Genomic DNA, 17470 nt, shown 5'->3' with positions numbered 1-17470 from the left:
ACTTATAATTCAAGGCCTTTCTAGTTTTGGGTGCTTACTTCCTGTATCTTGGCTGTGTTCCAGATTGATGATACTGCCAGACAGCTGTTCCCAACAGGTGCGGTGTTATCATTTAAGACATGGTCCCTGCCCCCAAGGAGCTTACAATCTATTTGAGAGACAAGATATGCACAGGAAAATAGAGATTAGGCTCTCTCTAGCCTCACAGGAAGCAATAAATATTATACAAAAACTAGCTTCCGAAGCTTCTTGAGTCTGCTGTCATTAGAATCTTGAGTCTGCTGTCATTTAGAAGTCTAATGAACTGTGGGAATTTCTTTCCTAAATAACCCATAAAGGGCAGAGCTACCACCTAAAAATAAATACCTGGCTGGAGAGATGGCTCAGAGGTTAAGAGCACTGACTGCTCTTGCAGACAAGACCCAGGTTCTAGCACCCACATGGTGGCTCACAGCCATCTTTAGCTCCAGTTCTGTGGGATCCATTACCCTCTCCCAGCCTCCAAAGACACCAGGCACACCCAATTAGGAAACATCAGAAAAACAAGTTGAACACTATTTAATCTATTAACTGTCAACATTACTCCAAAAAAAAAAAAAAAAAAAAAAAAAAAACCATGCTAACCAGGTCCTTAGACTCAAGTTTTTCTAAAAATATAAAACATGCTATAGTCACAATACCTGAAAGGGGTAGACAGAACCGTGTTTGGAGTCTGCACAACCTGCCGCTGTGGGGTCACACCAGAGAAGTCACTCTCATGCAGTGGGGTATTAAGCCCACCTTTCAATGGAGTGTCCACATTGGTCAAGGCCATGAGGTTCTGAGCTTCCTGAAGAAAAAGGAGAGTGCAAAATAGTTCAGAAAGGCTAGCAGAGCCTTCCTTCTGGTCCTACTACACAAACCTTGACACAGACAGAATTTGTACACATTCTATCGGTGAAAACCAAGAGAGTGAATACTCTTCCATGTGGATCTCAGCACTTTCACTCCTCTGTCAACATCATACATCACATCAGTTCTGAACACAGTTTACATGTTAAGATAAGCTACTGTCACCAGATGCGGATGCCACCTGCCCATAATCCCAGCACCTAGGATGGAGAAGCAGGACAATCTGTATGTTCTGCATACTGAAATCTTCCCACAAGCTCCCTCCCCTATAGTTCATCAAAGGCAAAATGAAGGTAAGAATGCACTAGGAGGGAGCAGCTGCCATTTGTGGGAGGTGCTGACTCACAGATCCTTGCACTGCTCTGCTCCATGTCCAGTGTTCTGAGCCAGCCCTGGGGACCAACAGCAGCAGCTCCACCAAGTTTCAGATACAGTGGCCACCAAGAGTCAACATGTGGAGGGGAGAGCTGAAGAGATGGCTCAGAGAACAAGAGCACTGGCTGTTCTTGAAGAAGACCCAGGTTCAGTTCCCAGCACCCATAAGGCAGCTCACAACTGTCTTCAACTCAAGTTCCAAGGATCCACCGCCCTCTTCTGACCTCTGCAGGAATCACACATATATGGTGCACATACACACATGCAGACAAAACATCTATACACACAAAATTTATAAACATGACACTGTAAGGCCTGCACCTTCTTGACAAAGACAAAATGAAGAAAGAGGGTCAGGTCAGGCCAGCTCCAAAATGCTGTGAATAAACAAACAGTCATCACTGAGCAGGCTGCTAGTTCAGCTTCTGTACTATAGAAGTGTTCCGGGATCAAGACTGGTTCAAACGGGCCTTACCCATATACAACCAAACCATGTGCTGTCCTCCACAGTGACACTTATAAAAAAGATCAACATGAAAGGCTCACTATACAATATGCCAACATACCTGCAGAATTCTGTCTTGGGAGGCCGGTGTCCGTGGTGTTCTCAGAGCGATGCTGTTGTTGGTGACATTGTACTCAGACAGGAGAGTGCTGGAAGCAGAGTTTGTGATTCCAGACTCCTCTGCAGTCTGCCGAGCAACTTCACTGGCCTGACCTACCTTGACAACTTCCTGGAGTTCTGCATCTGAAATCTAAAGGACACAAACAGCCTGGTAAACTCTTCCACAGAGAACAAAGCACCATGTTTCAGAGGATGATTTACTGGAGCTGGGCCAAGGGCAGACATCACTGTACCACTTAAGTTTGCCCGGCTTTAAAATTTCTAAAATAGCCGGGCAGTGGTGGCGCACGCCTTTAATCCCAGCACTCGGGAGGCAGAGGCAGGCGGATCTCTGTGAGTTCGAGGCCAGCCTGATCTACAAGAGCTAGTTCCAGGACAGGCTTCAAAGCTACAGAGAAACTCTGTCTCAGAAAAAAAAAATTAAGCCCCTCTTTTACTATGAGGGAAAAAATTTCACATTATAAACAACTGGCCACAATAGTTATATTTCTGTACTTAAGTGTTTTAGTATTTTTATTCTTTCAAAATTCCACACAATGTTTTCTCAACATATTTAACACCCTGAGTTCCTCCCAGATCTACTCCACCCTGCCTACTTACCCAGCTTCATGTTTTCTTTTTAAAATATGGAGTGGATCATAAATTTGTACAACACCCTCGCACAGGAGTCATGCTAATCTCTGTACTGCATGTGCTCACCATACTTAAAATGTTTTATACTAATATAGTAAAAGACTGCTTGCACCAAGAACATAGTACTTGTACAAAACTATTAATGAGAAGAAAATGCTACTGGAAATCATTATTTGCTCAATATGACATACACATGTAAAGTCACACAATCACAGGCTTATCCAGTTACCTGAGGAGCAGGTAGCACCAACTTGCTTCTCTTTTTAGTAAATTCAGAGACACCACTAGTTTGAAGAATAGCTGATGGCAAATCAGATTCTTTTTTTCTTTTTAAATGCTGTTTGTCTTTTTTTCTATCTCTTCCTTCTTTTTCACTTCATCGTAGACGAAGACAGAAAAAAGATTTTGAGTTACACATAGGCAACAATATCAAAAGCTACATAAATATTAAGACTTTAAACAATTTCATTTCTAAGAAAATATTTTTTAAATACAAAGACAATGTTAGGCTGTCCTGATTTAGAATATCTGAGAATACAAACTTAACAGAATTATTAACAAAACAAAGGTTACTAACTTAAGTGTACTAAAATTTAAAACCTAAAACTAGAAAGATAAGTAAAACATTATGTCAAAAATACAACAACTCACCAGGCAGTGGTGGTGCATGCTGTAACACGTTACTAAAACCCCAGAGATAGAAATTGGGGTTCAACCTAAAGGTCAGAAAAGTAAAACAGCCACTGGTTCTTACCTCTACCTCAATCCGAAAGGCGATCCTGCCTCTAGGAATCTCAGAATAAAACTGAGACTGAGAGCTGTCTCCTGTCTTTTATTCCTCTCTAATTCTGAGATGAAGGGTGTGCACCACTACTGCCTAGTTCCTATGGCAAGCTAGCATTGCTACCGGGATTAAAGGTAGCATTGCTGCCTGGTCTGTAGGACTGGCCAGTGTGGCTATTTTACTCTGAACTTCAGGCAAACTTTTATTTATTAAAATACAAATGAAATGCCTCTACAGAACGCCTTTAATCCCAGCACTCAGGAGGCAGAGGCAGGCAGATCTCTGTGAGTTCAAGGCCAGCCTGGTCTACAGAGTGAGTTCTAGAACAGTCAGGGCTGTTACACAGAGAAACCCTGTCTTGAAAAAACCAAAATAAAAGTACAACTCTACTATGTTTATATTCATATAGAAATACATGTGAATGTATAAAAATGAAGAAATGATGAAGAAAAAGATAAATGAAGGAGACAGAATTAAAACACATCACAAATATTTGAATCGCCAGTTATTAAGTTATTTTGATTTTAAAAGTTCATACAAAATTTTTTAACATTTTATCTATTTATTTATCATTTATTTGGAGGTTGGGAATGCACTCATGTGCAATAATACATATGTGGAATTCAAAAGACAAATGGCAGGCCTTGATTCTCTCCTTCCATTAAGTGAGTCCCATATAGTGAACTCAGGTCATTAGGTCTGACAGTAGGTCCCTTTACCTACTGGGACATCTTGCTGCCCAACTAAAGAAAAAAACTATTAAGAGTATGTTCACAATGACAAATGCCACCCAAAGGTTGTTGAAAGCCTAAACCTGCCTCAGGCAGTATTTTAAAGTTCTACCTGTTTTCTTCCCTATCCCAGTCAGGTCTACTCCTTCCAAATGACCAGTTTTCTTCTTTTTCATCTATTTGAAGAGCCCACATAAACAAAGGTCCTAAACACTCAAGAAAATTCCATCTTATAGTAGTCAGAGAATAAATACATATTATAAAGTGTAATTCATATTATATGCTATTATATACTATATAATGCATATTCTGATTTATATTGGTATAGCTAACTAAAATTCCTATCAATAGAAACAAAACTGATCTGAGTAGCAAATAAAAACCCTCTGATGATCACAAAACCCACCCTACAACATGCCAATAGTTTTAAGACTCACAGGAAGACCCAAATATCTCTAAAATGGCCAAAGAGAAACAAAACATAAACAAATTAAGTACAAAAATTTGACTGAAGCAAACATTTCTTCTTTTCTTTGAGAAAAAAAAAAAAAGCTTTTTTGTGGTTTTTCAAGACAGGGTTTTTCTCTGTAGCTTTGGAGCCTGTCCTGGAACTCACTCTGTAGACCAGCCTGGCCTCGAACTCACAGAGATCAGCCTGCCTCTGCCTCCCGATTGCTGGGATTAAAGGTGTGAGCCACCAACACCCAGCAAGCAAATGTTTTTTACTTTAAAAAAAATAAAGGCCAGACAGTGGTGGTACATGCCTTTAATCCCAGCACTCAGGAGGCAGAGGCAGGAGGATATCTGTGAGTTCGAGGCCAGCCTGGTCTACAAGAGCTAGTTCCAGGACAGGCACTAAAACTACAGAGAAACCTTGTCTCGAAAAACCAAAAAATAAAAAATAAATAAAGGTTAGGCAAATGAGATGGCTTAACACAAAGGCATTTGGCACATAAGCTCAATGACCTGAAATGATTGCCAGAACAGAGGTGAAGGAGAGAACCAATTCCACAAGACTATCTTGACTGTGACAGCCACACATACTCAAGAATGAACACACCCACAAACTTGAACTCCTAGAGCTAAAGAGATGGAGTCAGGCGGATCCCTGGAGCTCAAAGACCAAATTGGTGAGCTCTAGGCCAATGAGAAACCTCATCTTAAGAAACAAGGTAAGAACTTGACAATAATGGGAGGATACAAAGAAAACAGCTGCTAAGGAACAGCACTCATAGTTGATCTCATCTCTAAATACACAAGCACACACTCACATGCACCCATCAACACAAACACACACCCATACTGGAACAAATACAAATGATTAAAAAAAATAATAAAAAAACCCAGACTAGATTTTGTAAGATTTCTTCAGGACATTTGCAAAACATCTAACTTGTTTACCAATGTACAAAAATAGTAAGATGTCATTAGCAATAATAATAATAAATAATATCGATGTTTAATCTCAGCACTAGGAAGGCAGACGCAGACAGCTCTCTGAGTCTGAGGACAACCTGGTCTACCTGATCTACATAGTGATTTCAGAACATCCAGGGATACCTAGTCAGATACTGTCTCAAAAAGAAAAAAGAAAAAGGTAAATAAACAAACAAAGATGTCATTATTAATAGTAATCAGGCTGGAGAGATAGTTCAGTCATTAAGGGCATTGGCTGCGTTTCCAGAGGACCCTAGTTTAATTTCCAGCACCCATTTAGTGGTTCCTAAACATCTGTAACTCCAGTTCCAGAAGATTCAATGTCCTCTTCTGGCCTCCATGAGCACCAGGCAAAATACCCACGCAGACTCAAAAAAAAAAAAAAATATCACCAGAGAGTAAACAATCTACTAAAAAACGAGGAATAATTCAAGAAACATACATCAGGTAAGTGAGATGGTTTAGCAGCAGGTAAAGTTACTTGCCTCCCAAACCTGACAACCCCATGACCCACATAGTAGGAGAGAAACTACCGTTGTCTTCCGACCTCCATGAGTGCCATGACATACATGCCACATACATACATACAGAACACATACACAAATACAACAAATAGATAAATGTTTTGTTAAATAACTGCATATCACATTGTATACTAAAACCATGAGAGCCTAGGTTCACTGACTTTCTCACGAAGGTAAATCCATTAAACAAGTAAGAGCATCAGGAGGCCCCATCACTCTAATGCTTAAAAACCCAACTGATGAAGTAAAGGTCTTCCCAAAGCCCCACTGCTCCTATTTCCAAATTCAAAGGGACTCACGATCTTAGTTCCCCATCAAGATCCTGCTGCCGTAATTTTCTGAAATCTGCATCAAGGGCCTGGTAATTCTCCTCAGAAGTATCATAAAAACCAAGAGCAGGCTTTTTTTCGAAAGGAATTTCAGCATTATAATCAACTCCTCTCTTCTTTTTCCTTTTCTTCTGAATTTCTATGCCAGCTGCTCGAAGCTCTCGTCTTTTCTGGAGGGCAGCAAGGCGCCTGGAGAAAAAAAAATGCAGAATCACTTTGAAAATCAACACTGCCAGGTAGGGATGGGTTAATCCAACAGTGTTAAGAAAGCCATCTGGTTATTTGAAAAAGAAATATTTACTCAAGCCATTAGCTCACACTATTTGCTAAATTCCGGCTCTGATTTAAAAACACAACAAAGCAGAAAGGGAAAGCAGAGAAACTGTGAATGAATTGCACCTTCTCTCTCTTGGAATAAGAATATAGTTACTAAAAAGTCAAGTAACAAATGCTGAGATTTAAATTTTGTGACTGCATCACAAAAAATTCATAAAACAAAATTAAAAAATACTTGCTACTAATCAAAATTGATTAAAATAGTTTATGTACAAGGTGGACCTGGGAGGAATTGAAAGTGAATACAATCAAAATATAGTGTATGAAATTCTCAAAGAATAAAATACTATTTTTAAAATTTATGTAAACTTTTAAATATTTTTTTTCCCAAGAGAGGGTTTCTCTGTAGCTATGGAGCCTGTCCTGAAACTAGCTCTTGTAAACCAGGCTGGCCTCAAACTCACAGAGATCCACCTGCCTCTGCCTCCCAAGTGCTTTTAAAGGCGTCTGCCACCACTGCCTGGCTTATTATGTTTATTTATGTGTGTGTATGTATATCTATGTGGGTGGATACTATATGCACACAGTGCCCAAGGTGGCCAAAAAGGGTGTTAGAACAAGTGATTGTGAGCTGGGAACAGAACTGTGGTCCTCTGAAATGACAATGAGTCCCTCTCAAAAAAGGAGGGAGGTGTCACAGGGAGAAAACAGTCTCCAGCAAAGGTAATGAGAAAATCAAATGGTTTTCTTCAAAACAAATTTAGAGCCAGTAGGTAGTAGTGCACACCTTTAATGTCAGCAGCACTCAGGCGGCAAAGCCAGGCAAATTTCTGAGTTTGAAGCCACCTTAGTCAACAGAGCAAGTTGTAGGACACCAATGGCTACACAGAGAAACATTGTTTTAAAGTAAAAGAAAAAAAAGGCAAAAAACAGAATTTAGAGATCCGCCTGCCTCTGCCTCCCGAGTGCTGGGATTAAAGGTGTGCGCCACCACTGCCCGGCCTGGTCTACAAGAGCTAGTTCCAGGACAGGCTCTAATTACTACAGGGAAACCCTGTCTCGAGAAGAAAAAAAAAAAAAAAAAAAAAAACAGAATTTAGAAAGATACATTAAGCCAGGTAGTGGTATATACCCTCAATCCCAGCAGTCGGGAGGCAGAGGCAAGCAGATCTCTGTGAGTTCGAGGCCAGCCTGGTCTGTAGAGCTAGTTCCAGGACAGCTAGAGCTGTTACACAGAGAAATCCTGTCTCAAAAAAAAGAGAAAGAAAAAAAAATTACATACATACATAACATTTTTCATTTTTTTTTTTTTTTGGTTTTTCGAGACAGGGTTTCCCTGTAGTTTCTAGAGCCTGTCCTGGAACTAGCTCTTGTAGACCAGGCTGGCCTCGAACTCAGAGATCCGCCTGCCTCTGCCTCCAGAGTGCTGGGATTAAAGGCGTGCGCCACCACCGCCCAGCTAACATTTTTCATGTTTTTTAAGTCACTTCTCTGACTTCAATCAAGAAAATAAATCAACACAAGCAAGAACTTAATCAGAAACTGTTTTGCTGACACTGGCCACAATCTAATTCACCAATAAGAATTAAATTTACAAAAGATGTAAGGCAAGTCTTTACATAACTTCTGGAGTATGTAAATTCTGTATAATCTTGAGAAAGCATTTTATACAAAAATTTACTCTTACACAAAGAGGTCTACAGCAGAGTCAAGTTAAATGGACAAATAGAGAAGCATGCAAAAAGTTACATGCATTTCCATCAGCCACTGTGAAGAAGTCAAGGACAGAAATATGAACACTGGCAGTCAATGGAGGGTAAAATTCCATTTTTTCCTTTGTATTTCCCAATGATGCTATAATTTTAGTGAGTTAATGAGAAAACACATTCACAAAGCAGCATGTACACTAGAGTGACTACCAATATTAAAGCACAAGAAACGCAATAAACACACTCCTGAGGGGAAAAAGGTCATGGCAAATATATAAACATTCAAGAAAATCTACCTAAATGTGGTGAGAAAGACAAGCAGTTGAGATCATCTCCCTTCTACCCATCATCTCCTAGTAGAGGAAACCCTACAGAGGTACAGCCAATAGCATGGCTCTCTCTCCCTGACAGCTAGCAGCCATAGGTTGTCAGTCCAGAAGAGCCAGAACAGGATGGATATCAGCATTTCTCGCCCTGCCACCAGACACCCAGCTGCAGAGACTTCTTCCACTCAAACAAGAGTTCTTCCCTGGGCACACTAGCTGGGAATACAGCCCTGAGAGCTCTTTCTGCTCCAGCTTCTGGAATGAAGATTCCAACCTAGGAGAGTGTCAAGAACTGCCTACTACCCCTGCTCCCCAGCACATTCAGCTCCTTAAGCAAGAATGTCAACCAGAAGTGTACAGTCAAGAGCCCTGGAGAAGAAGCAATACCTAAAAGCACTGACTTTATCTACAACATGAAAACATGAACTCCAGTTAAAGGAGAATCTTTCAAAAGCAGAGGAAGCTATGGCAAATAGCAACCAGGAAAGGGAACAGATTCCATGTAGACTGTGGGCCCCCACTTGATAGAGACTGAAAGGGAGGATAGAGCTCTCCTGAAGTCAGAAGAAATCTCAAAGGCTGATCTCAGAACTATCTCTTCAAAGGACCACCAAACTAGATCAGATCCATTGTCAGTACAATTCATAACCCCAGAACACTGCTTAAGCACTACAGCAGACAGCTGGGTGCCATTAGGAAAAGGTATCAACAAGAAGCCTTCCCAGTGACTGTGGGATCCAAGACTCCCCTTCCCTGAGCATGAACAGCAACAGCAGAGCTTGCTCATCTCTCGAGGGGAGCAAAAGAACAGGTTTCACTAAAGTAATGAAGCTGGTCTCATAACAAATAAACAATAAACTGGATGGAAAAAGGGTACAGTACCCACAATATTATAAAGTTACCATATATAAAACATCAATTTTTAAGAAAAATATGAGACTTGTGAAGAAATCAGACAGTTACAGGGGAACCCCAGTAAGATTAACAAATGACTATATATAAGATGTGTCTAAGGAATGATCCAATTACGTATACATGTTAATGGGTTTACAGACATCTACAATGAAAGAAAAGTCTTGAAGGATGTATTCCAAAAAGTAAATTACATTCTTTAAATGACAGAAACAAAGACTAAACACATTAGAGAACATTCCCAACATCATGCTAAGTGAATCTAACAAGAGCATATGCTATTGTATCAACCACATCCTAAGATGAAAATATGAACAGAAGTAGAAAGAAAAGCATACTCGTGAAAGTGATTTTAAGCTGTAAGAAACAGATAAGCAATTTAACATCTGGAGTACTCTTGTACCACACTTCACACACAGGTCAGTCCTACCTGTTGCAGGACATATGCAGTGCACAGTTTACATAAACACACAGATGCTACAAGAAATTAAAATCTGCACAGACGTACTTCAATCAACCAATCCTAACCAAACTTAAAAGCCTTTCACAGATACACTTACTGTCTTCTTTGCCAATTCACATGAGAAAAAGGCTTTCAAAAAACTGGGTTCCCAAATAGCCTTAAACAAAAATGGAAAAGTTTTCCAATCTTACATTACTTAACCCTCAACAGTATACAAAACCGGGAGGTAGCTGGAAATAGAACGCCTCCTCTTAGTTTCTGATCATTCTCCGTGTGAGTCACACTCCCATCAATCTGATTACAGTTAAGAAATGGTCAGCTACACCAAAAAGCATCTGCCATCCCAAGCTTCAGAAACTGTAAATATGAACATAGTTTTTTTTTTTTTTTTTTTTTTTTTTTTTGGTTTTTCAAGACAGGGTTTCTCTGCAGCTTTTTTAGAGCCTGTCCTGGAACTAGCTCTTGTAGACCAGGCTGGCCTCGAACTCACAGAGATCTGCCTGCCTCTGCCTCCCGAGTGCTGGGATTAAAGGCGTGCGCCACCACCGCCCGGCATGAACATAGTTCTTACTACCCACCAAGTCAAGAAGTAATTTCTAGACAGCCCAGGAGCCAAAAAAAAGGCCCTGCGTAAACTGCAGGGTGAGAAATTAGTCCAATAACCAAATCTCACAAGCTAACAAGCTGCACATAACAATGTTACCATAACCAAATTTATCTTGGTTTCTGGGCAACAGAATAATATTAATTATGAATTTAACCAGAAGGAAGCAAGGAAAAGGTAGGGGAAAGCCTGAATAAAAGACAATGCCTAAGCCGGGCGATGGTGGCGCAGGCCTTTAATCCCAGCACTCGGGAGGCAGAGGCAGGCGAATCTCTGAGTTCGAGGCCAGCCTGGTCTACAAGAGCTAGTTCCAGGACAGGCTCTAGAAACTACAGGGTAACCCTGTCTCAAAAAAAAAAAAAAAAAAAAAAAAAAAAAAAAAAAAAAAAAAAGACAATGCCTAACGTAGTTCACACATTTTTTTAAATGAAAATTTCTGAGAGCCTAGAATTTGGCTCAAGGCTCATTTACTCCCACTCTGCTCAGCTGGGATTCCTGCCTCACACCCAGTACCTGCTCAACACTTATCAAGGAGGGTGAGGAACTGGTAACTGACAGTCATGTAAAAGCCACCTAATGCCAAAATGCTACAACAGATCAAACATAGTACGCTAGGTCAAATGCCATGCTTTGTAAAGTTTTTTTTAAGTGTATTTTTCCTATAACTACTCTGAAATGCTTACGGAGAATATACAAAAGTTGTTTTTTTCCAGAACAATAAATAAACTGAAGAGTAATAGCAAAAGAGGAATTGGCCAGTTCAGAGTCACCACCAGAGCTGACAACTATGCAGTTTTCCTGAGGACGCACAACTAATTCTTGGACATGGAATGAAAAAAACATGCCTTGCTTCTTCCAGCTGTTTCTCTCTTGCTTTCCTCTTAGCCTTCTTTCCTTGAGTATTAGCTAGGCGGGCTCGAGCCTCGGAAAGCATCTCAAGTTCATCTGCAAAAGTAAAGACAAGGAAACGTAAATTCCTCTCCAACATCAGCAGTCAAGCACACCTGAGTGCTTACAATGACAGACAACAACATGAATGCCCTTACCACTGGTACAAGATGAAGAAAACTTGTGAAATCAAAGAAAGTCAGGTTACAAATCATCCCATCACTAACTTGCTAGCTATGTAAGCATGGTTCCGTATTTACTCTGTGAATGTTTCCCTTTCAAAAAAGAATAAGGCATCCTACTTCAGAGATACTGAGAAGAGCTAAGGAAAATGAAGCTATCGAGCATGCAGCAGGTATTCACACTCACTGGAAGCTCTAATATAACATCCTTATCATCAGCAAACTGCACATAACAAATAGAGAAACCTTGTAATAACTATTCATGGGGCTCTGACAGCCATCCATGCAACAAGACTGTGGAGGCCTGAAAATGTGAGCCTATTTCCACCTAGACCAAAGGTCAAAGAGTTGGAACTTACCTCTAGTTCCTTCAAGGTTATTGTGTTTCTATCTCAAAAGTCCCACCTAGATTTAGATCAGAGAGTTCTGTTCTCTCCAGATTAACTGTGGATGTAGCCTGAGACCTTCAATTGGCATGTTCATTTCCTAGCATTGTGTTAATGAAGTTTTTTGTCTTACTCCTACCTTTTGGGGTCAGGGGTATTTAAAGCAATTGGAAATTAAATGCTGGTAAATTTCAGTTCTCACTGGAATTCCCTCCCGATACTACTCTATATGTTTCTCCGTCTTATTATTTTCATATTTTTACTATATTCCTAAAGCCCCACGCCTCTACCCTGAAAAGAGGTACTTTTGCAAAGCTGGTCCCCGACACACAACAAGACTTAAGATTCCACCCACATCACTGTCCTCCTCTACTCTTCCCTCAGTAAGAACATGGGAGGGCCTGGTGCCTACAGCTTAAAGGTTTCCTAAGTCACAAGGATGTCTACAGCTAGTCACTGACTAGTTACCCTTGAGAACTGCTGCATTCAGACTTTTAAATCTGAAAAACTACTGTATGCCTGCAGAAAGGTGAAATAGATAACTACTCTCCACCCGCAACAGGGGCGAATCAAGCTCAGAGAGCCTCTGTGACTAGCTGAGGTTAAACATATAGTAAACAGTAAGGGGAGATCCTCTACTCCTGACTCACTACCTCACAGAACTGCAGTGTGCCTCCAGCAGTATCTTGCAGTGCAGCCCTTAAGTGGAGAAGAAATCAGCCTGAAGTCAAAGAAACACTGAGGTCCAATACGCTAGTTAGTTCTCTCTCTCTAGAAAGAGAATGAGAAACAGGATCCTGAAAACTCACCACTCATCTCTGGGACATCTGCCTACTACACAACTCAATTCATCAAATGAAATGAAGAAATGGAAAGTAGTATCAGCCAAAAAACCCACAGTTACTCTGTAATTTTAGAAAAAAAGGGAGGGTCAGACATAAATAGGGAGAAACTTAGAATAACCTCTGATAAAACTGGGATTCTAAAAAGTCAGGAGTTCAAGCAGAAACTACAAAGAGTAAGTAGGCCTGAGTCGTCGACAGTTAAAGTGCTTCCAAGCATCCACTTACCCTCATCCATGTCAATAGGATCGGGCCGAGCTGGTTTTGTTTCTGGATTTGGATCGATCTCTCCAGGTTTTAGTTTCCGGGGGTCATCTATTGTTTCTTCTTCATTGTCCCTTTGGGCAGTTTTGTCCCTGGGCGGGGGGGAGAAACACACCAAATGAGTTAATCACCATATCACACCATTTGGTATGAGAATTACCAAGGTGCCTAGCTCTGGTACTCTTTCTTTGCTGAAATAACCAAAAGATGAGCTTTATGAAAAGTAGCATCTTTACTAATGCTTCACATGAATAAAGTAGCATTAAAATTCTCTAATTTCAGTGAAATTCATGATGAAAACAAGCAGCCCTTACAAATGCAGAATATTCAGACAAAAAGACATTACTGGGACAGAGCAAAAACATCCTAATAAATCCTCAGCAGAGTTGGTGCCGGGTGACCCTTATGACCTCACTCGTTCTCTCACTTTTCTGAGGTGAGATGGCTTGAATACTTTTTTTATCCTTTTAAAGGGGAAACAGAAGACATACTATCCTCAACCATGTGACATTTGGAACACAGAATTCAATGTCTTTAGTTTCTCTGGCTTTAATCACAGTCATAATTAAGTTGGAAGTGCTGTTAAGTTTGTTCAACACAATAACACATGTCCATATTCTTCAAGATGCTCTAAGAGGTCCACTTACAGGAGGAACTCATAGTGTTCCAAGCACTGGGCTGCTGTTCTTCCAATAATGGGCGCGATGGTCCGCCACTGCGTTGGCATCAGCTTGGCCAAGTGCAGGAGTTTTTCCTCCTCTTCTCTAGACCATTCAGTTTTTTTAATACTTGGGTCCAGCCATTCATACCTATTAGAGACAACATTTCAAACTAAATTAGTAGGTTACCCAGACTAAATCTCCAGTTTACACATTAGATGTACTGACTGTTAAAATCACATGCTCTCATCCTTCAGTTACTAACACTAGTCTCTCTGACAAGAGAATATTCACTGTAAAGTTAAGCTTACTCATCCTCCCCTCTTCATATTACAGTGTATTTTACATATATAAAATTAGTAATACTTAAAAATCTAATTTGATTGAAATGCAATCATACATCTTCTTTTCCAACTAGTACTTCTTTTTATTTGTTCTTAACTTTCTCCTGGTTTTTTTTTGGGGGGGGTGGGGGGTAGACAGGGTTTCTCTGTGTAGCCCCAGCTGTCCTGAAACTCACTCTGTAGACCAGGCTGGTTTTGAACTCAAGATCTGCCTACCTCTGCCTCCCACAATAGGATTAATGGCTTCAAGCGCCACTCTGCATTTGTTCTTTTCTGGAAGTTCTGAAATTATCTAGAAACAAGCAGTACCTTGTATTTTCTATATTACAACCTCACTGTACTTTCTATGTCTGAGTCTCACAATGCCCTGACTACTTCTCTAAGAGTCTGGCTTAAACACTCAATGTTTCAGCACTGTGTGCTTTCATCTGCTGTACTTTTAAATTTAAAGTCAAACTACTGTATCCTCCGTCTTCTACTGCCCGCTCCATCTGCCTTGTCTATCACATGGTTAGCTGGATGAGAGTCTATCCAAGTGTCTAAGTCCTCTCCACCACTGGGCTGGAGCTGGAATGGAGAAAAGGGAATCAAACTACTGCAACCTGAGAACCACTTTCCTTCTGCTCTGCACCTGACCCTTCCCACCATCCAGAAGCCTGAGAAACGGGGTCACTTCATACAACCCAAAGAACACAGGCTGCAGCTGGGGCCTATTCATTCAAGCCCAGAACACACACTGGTGTCCACTACTCTGTGACTTAACAAGGTAACACAAGTGGAATGCTGGCATCTGTTGCATTTAATGTAGCAAATATGCAATATTGCAACCCTATTACAAGGAAACCAATCACGACCTGACCTAGAAAATCAAGCATTGTTTAGTATTATTATTTCTTCGGGAAAGCAAATCCTAAAACAACCAATTTATAAACTTTCAGAACACAACTCATTCACTGAGCTGAGGTCCAGCTATCTCTTTTATAAGATTTTGTATTTTGTCTCACAAGGAATTCTCAAATAAATACACAAACTCACTTAGACAGGGCTCCACAACCTATCAGTTAGTACTAAGTATTACTATGCTAAACTGTGAGAAAACAGACAAGGTAAAAGAGAGAAAAAATGGTTTGTTTAAGACCACATAGGAAGCCCATCTCTCTCCATACTTCCCTCTCTATCACAGCTCTTGCTCTTCACAGGATGTTTCAAAGAGACCTTTCATTCCTCACACTCAGGATCCCGTTGTTTTCCACTTACTGGCTGGTACATACCATCTGGCTTTGCACTGTTTTGCTGATTTTCTATGCAGCAACGAGGCAATCCTAGACCACTGGTTTTTTCCATATTTCATTACCGCTGCTTTCAGAATTTCATCCTAAAAGAGTTGCCAAAGAGAGTACGTTCAGTCACAAGCCTCCAAATGAGAAAAGACAAAATTTAAATTAACTCCTACAGATTTGCTATGAAGATACACACAATCATTTAGAAAGGGGGGGGTGTGAAAACTTCATTAACAGTTAATGATAAATAGCATAAAAGAATCAGAAGGAGATGACTGGGGAGCTAGCTCAGTGGTTAAGAGCATGCAGTTCTTTGCAGGAGACTGACGTCAGGCAGCTTACCAGCTCCAAAGACCCAAAGCCTCGAGCTCCTGAAGGCAGCTGTACTCATGTGAACATGCCCATACACAGACACACACTTATTTTTAAAAAAAGATTTATTTACTTATTATGTATACAACATTCCTTCCATGTGTGCCTGCAGGCCAGAAGAGGGCACCAGATCTCATTATAGATGGCTGTGAGCCACCATGTGGTTGCTGGGAATTGAACTCAGGACCTCTGGAAGAGCAGCCAGTGCTCTTACCCACTAAGCCATCTCTCCAGCCCGACACACACTTTTTTTAAAAAATGAAAATAAGCTTTTGTGGAGGCTTGAAAATGTGAGCCTATTTCCACCTGAACCAAAAGGTGCTCTTTTGGGGTCAGGGTATTTAAAACAATTGGAAATTAAACACGGGCAAATTTCAGTACTCACTGGAATTCCCTCCCGATACTATCCTATATGATTCTCTGTTTTATTATGTTCATTCGCATCTTTATATTCTTCACTATATTTCTAAATCCCCATGCCTCTACCCTGGCGAGAGGTATTTTTGTCGAGGTTGGTCCCCAACAATCTTTGTTTTTTAAGAAGAAAAAAACATCATTTGAAGGGCATTTTACTTGCCCCCCTCAATAAATTGGAAGTAGGAAGTCAGTGCTGAAAACACTACTTTATGACAGACTCATAGAAATTACCTATCAGCGTGCACCTATCATTCTCTTCACAAAGGTAAAGTTCGCATATATATATTTACTCAAAAAAGAAACAAAGAAAGAAAAGAAAGAAAGAAAAGAAAAAAAGTTTTCTGAATATCTACCTTGAACCAGGTTTTGAGTACTCCGGGAAAGAGAACAAAAGGTGTCCTATCCAGGCCTCAAGAAGCAACCTAGACTGTGATTCAACATGACATTTCCTCTCCGGCACCCTACTTACTACAACAGCCCAGGAATGCATGGCTCCTTCTATCTCAGTCAGTTCTCCCTGAGTACTCCAATCTCCAAATGCTCTTTCACCGGGGTACCCAAAACACATCCCAAACCAGGACAAACTGCCAGGCGAACTCAGACACAGAGTTCACACAGTCATGATGAATGCAGCTGAGCACTTTAGTGTCGGGTTTTTCCACAAGGAACTTGAACTGCAAGCCTTGTCCTTGAGCCTCTCCACTCCATCTTTCACTGCTAGTTGGGAGAAGGCTCACCTGGTATGCATGAAGTCCTGGGTTAGAGTCCCAAGAGACTATGCATGGTGGTACACACTTGTAATCGTTAGCACTGGAGGTAGAGGCAGGAGGATCAGAAGTTAAAAGGGTTCTCCTCATCTACATAAAAAGTTCAAAGCCACTCTGGGCTCCATGAGACCATATTTTCAAAACACACACACCTGCAAGGTTTTGACCAACACAGGAATCCTGCTGCTACTTGACTTTGTGATTCTGCTTCTGCCTCAGAAGTCATCTCTACTTTAATTTAAATAGACTCAATGCAAACAAGTCCCTTCTCAGTGCCTTCATTTGTGACTTTAATGAAGTTTTTCTATACTTCAACCTATCCCTATCCCACAAGACTGATTCCCAAACATCACCAAGCAACCTTCTTCATACTAATTCTACAATACGAAAGTCTGGTCCTCTTGCAGTGATGTCTGATGAGGACAACAACAACCCGTTTTTACTGAAAGT

The 17470-nt window shown here is 40.6% G+C and overlaps 1 protein-coding gene across 1 annotated transcript in view; it reads right to left on the bottom strand.

Moving 5' to 3' along the window:
- Positions 1-17470, bottom strand: part of Cdc5l (cell division cycle 5 like) — a 40170-nt gene that overhangs the window by 21117 nt on the left and 1583 nt on the right. The window contains exons 2-9 of the mRNA XM_038341224.1: positions 15456-15559; positions 13829-13990; positions 13146-13273; positions 11465-11564; positions 6300-6518; positions 2754-2898; positions 1833-2021; positions 681-829 (exon numbers count right to left, since the gene is read on the bottom strand). Of these exons, the coding sequence (XP_038197152.1) occupies positions 681-829; positions 1833-2021; positions 2754-2898; positions 6300-6518; positions 11465-11564; positions 13146-13273; positions 13829-13990; positions 15456-15559 (1196 nt within the window). The remainder of the gene's footprint in view (positions 1-680; positions 830-1832; positions 2022-2753; positions 2899-6299; positions 6519-11464; positions 11565-13145; positions 13274-13828; positions 13991-15455; positions 15560-17470) is intronic.

The sequence above is a fragment of the Arvicola amphibius genome, chromosome 9, assembly GCF_903992535.2.
Source record: "Arvicola amphibius chromosome 9, mArvAmp1.2, whole genome shotgun sequence".
NCBI lineage: Eukaryota > Metazoa > Chordata > Mammalia > Rodentia > Cricetidae > Arvicola > Arvicola amphibius.
This window is presented reverse-complemented; position numbering and strand designations above follow the sequence as displayed.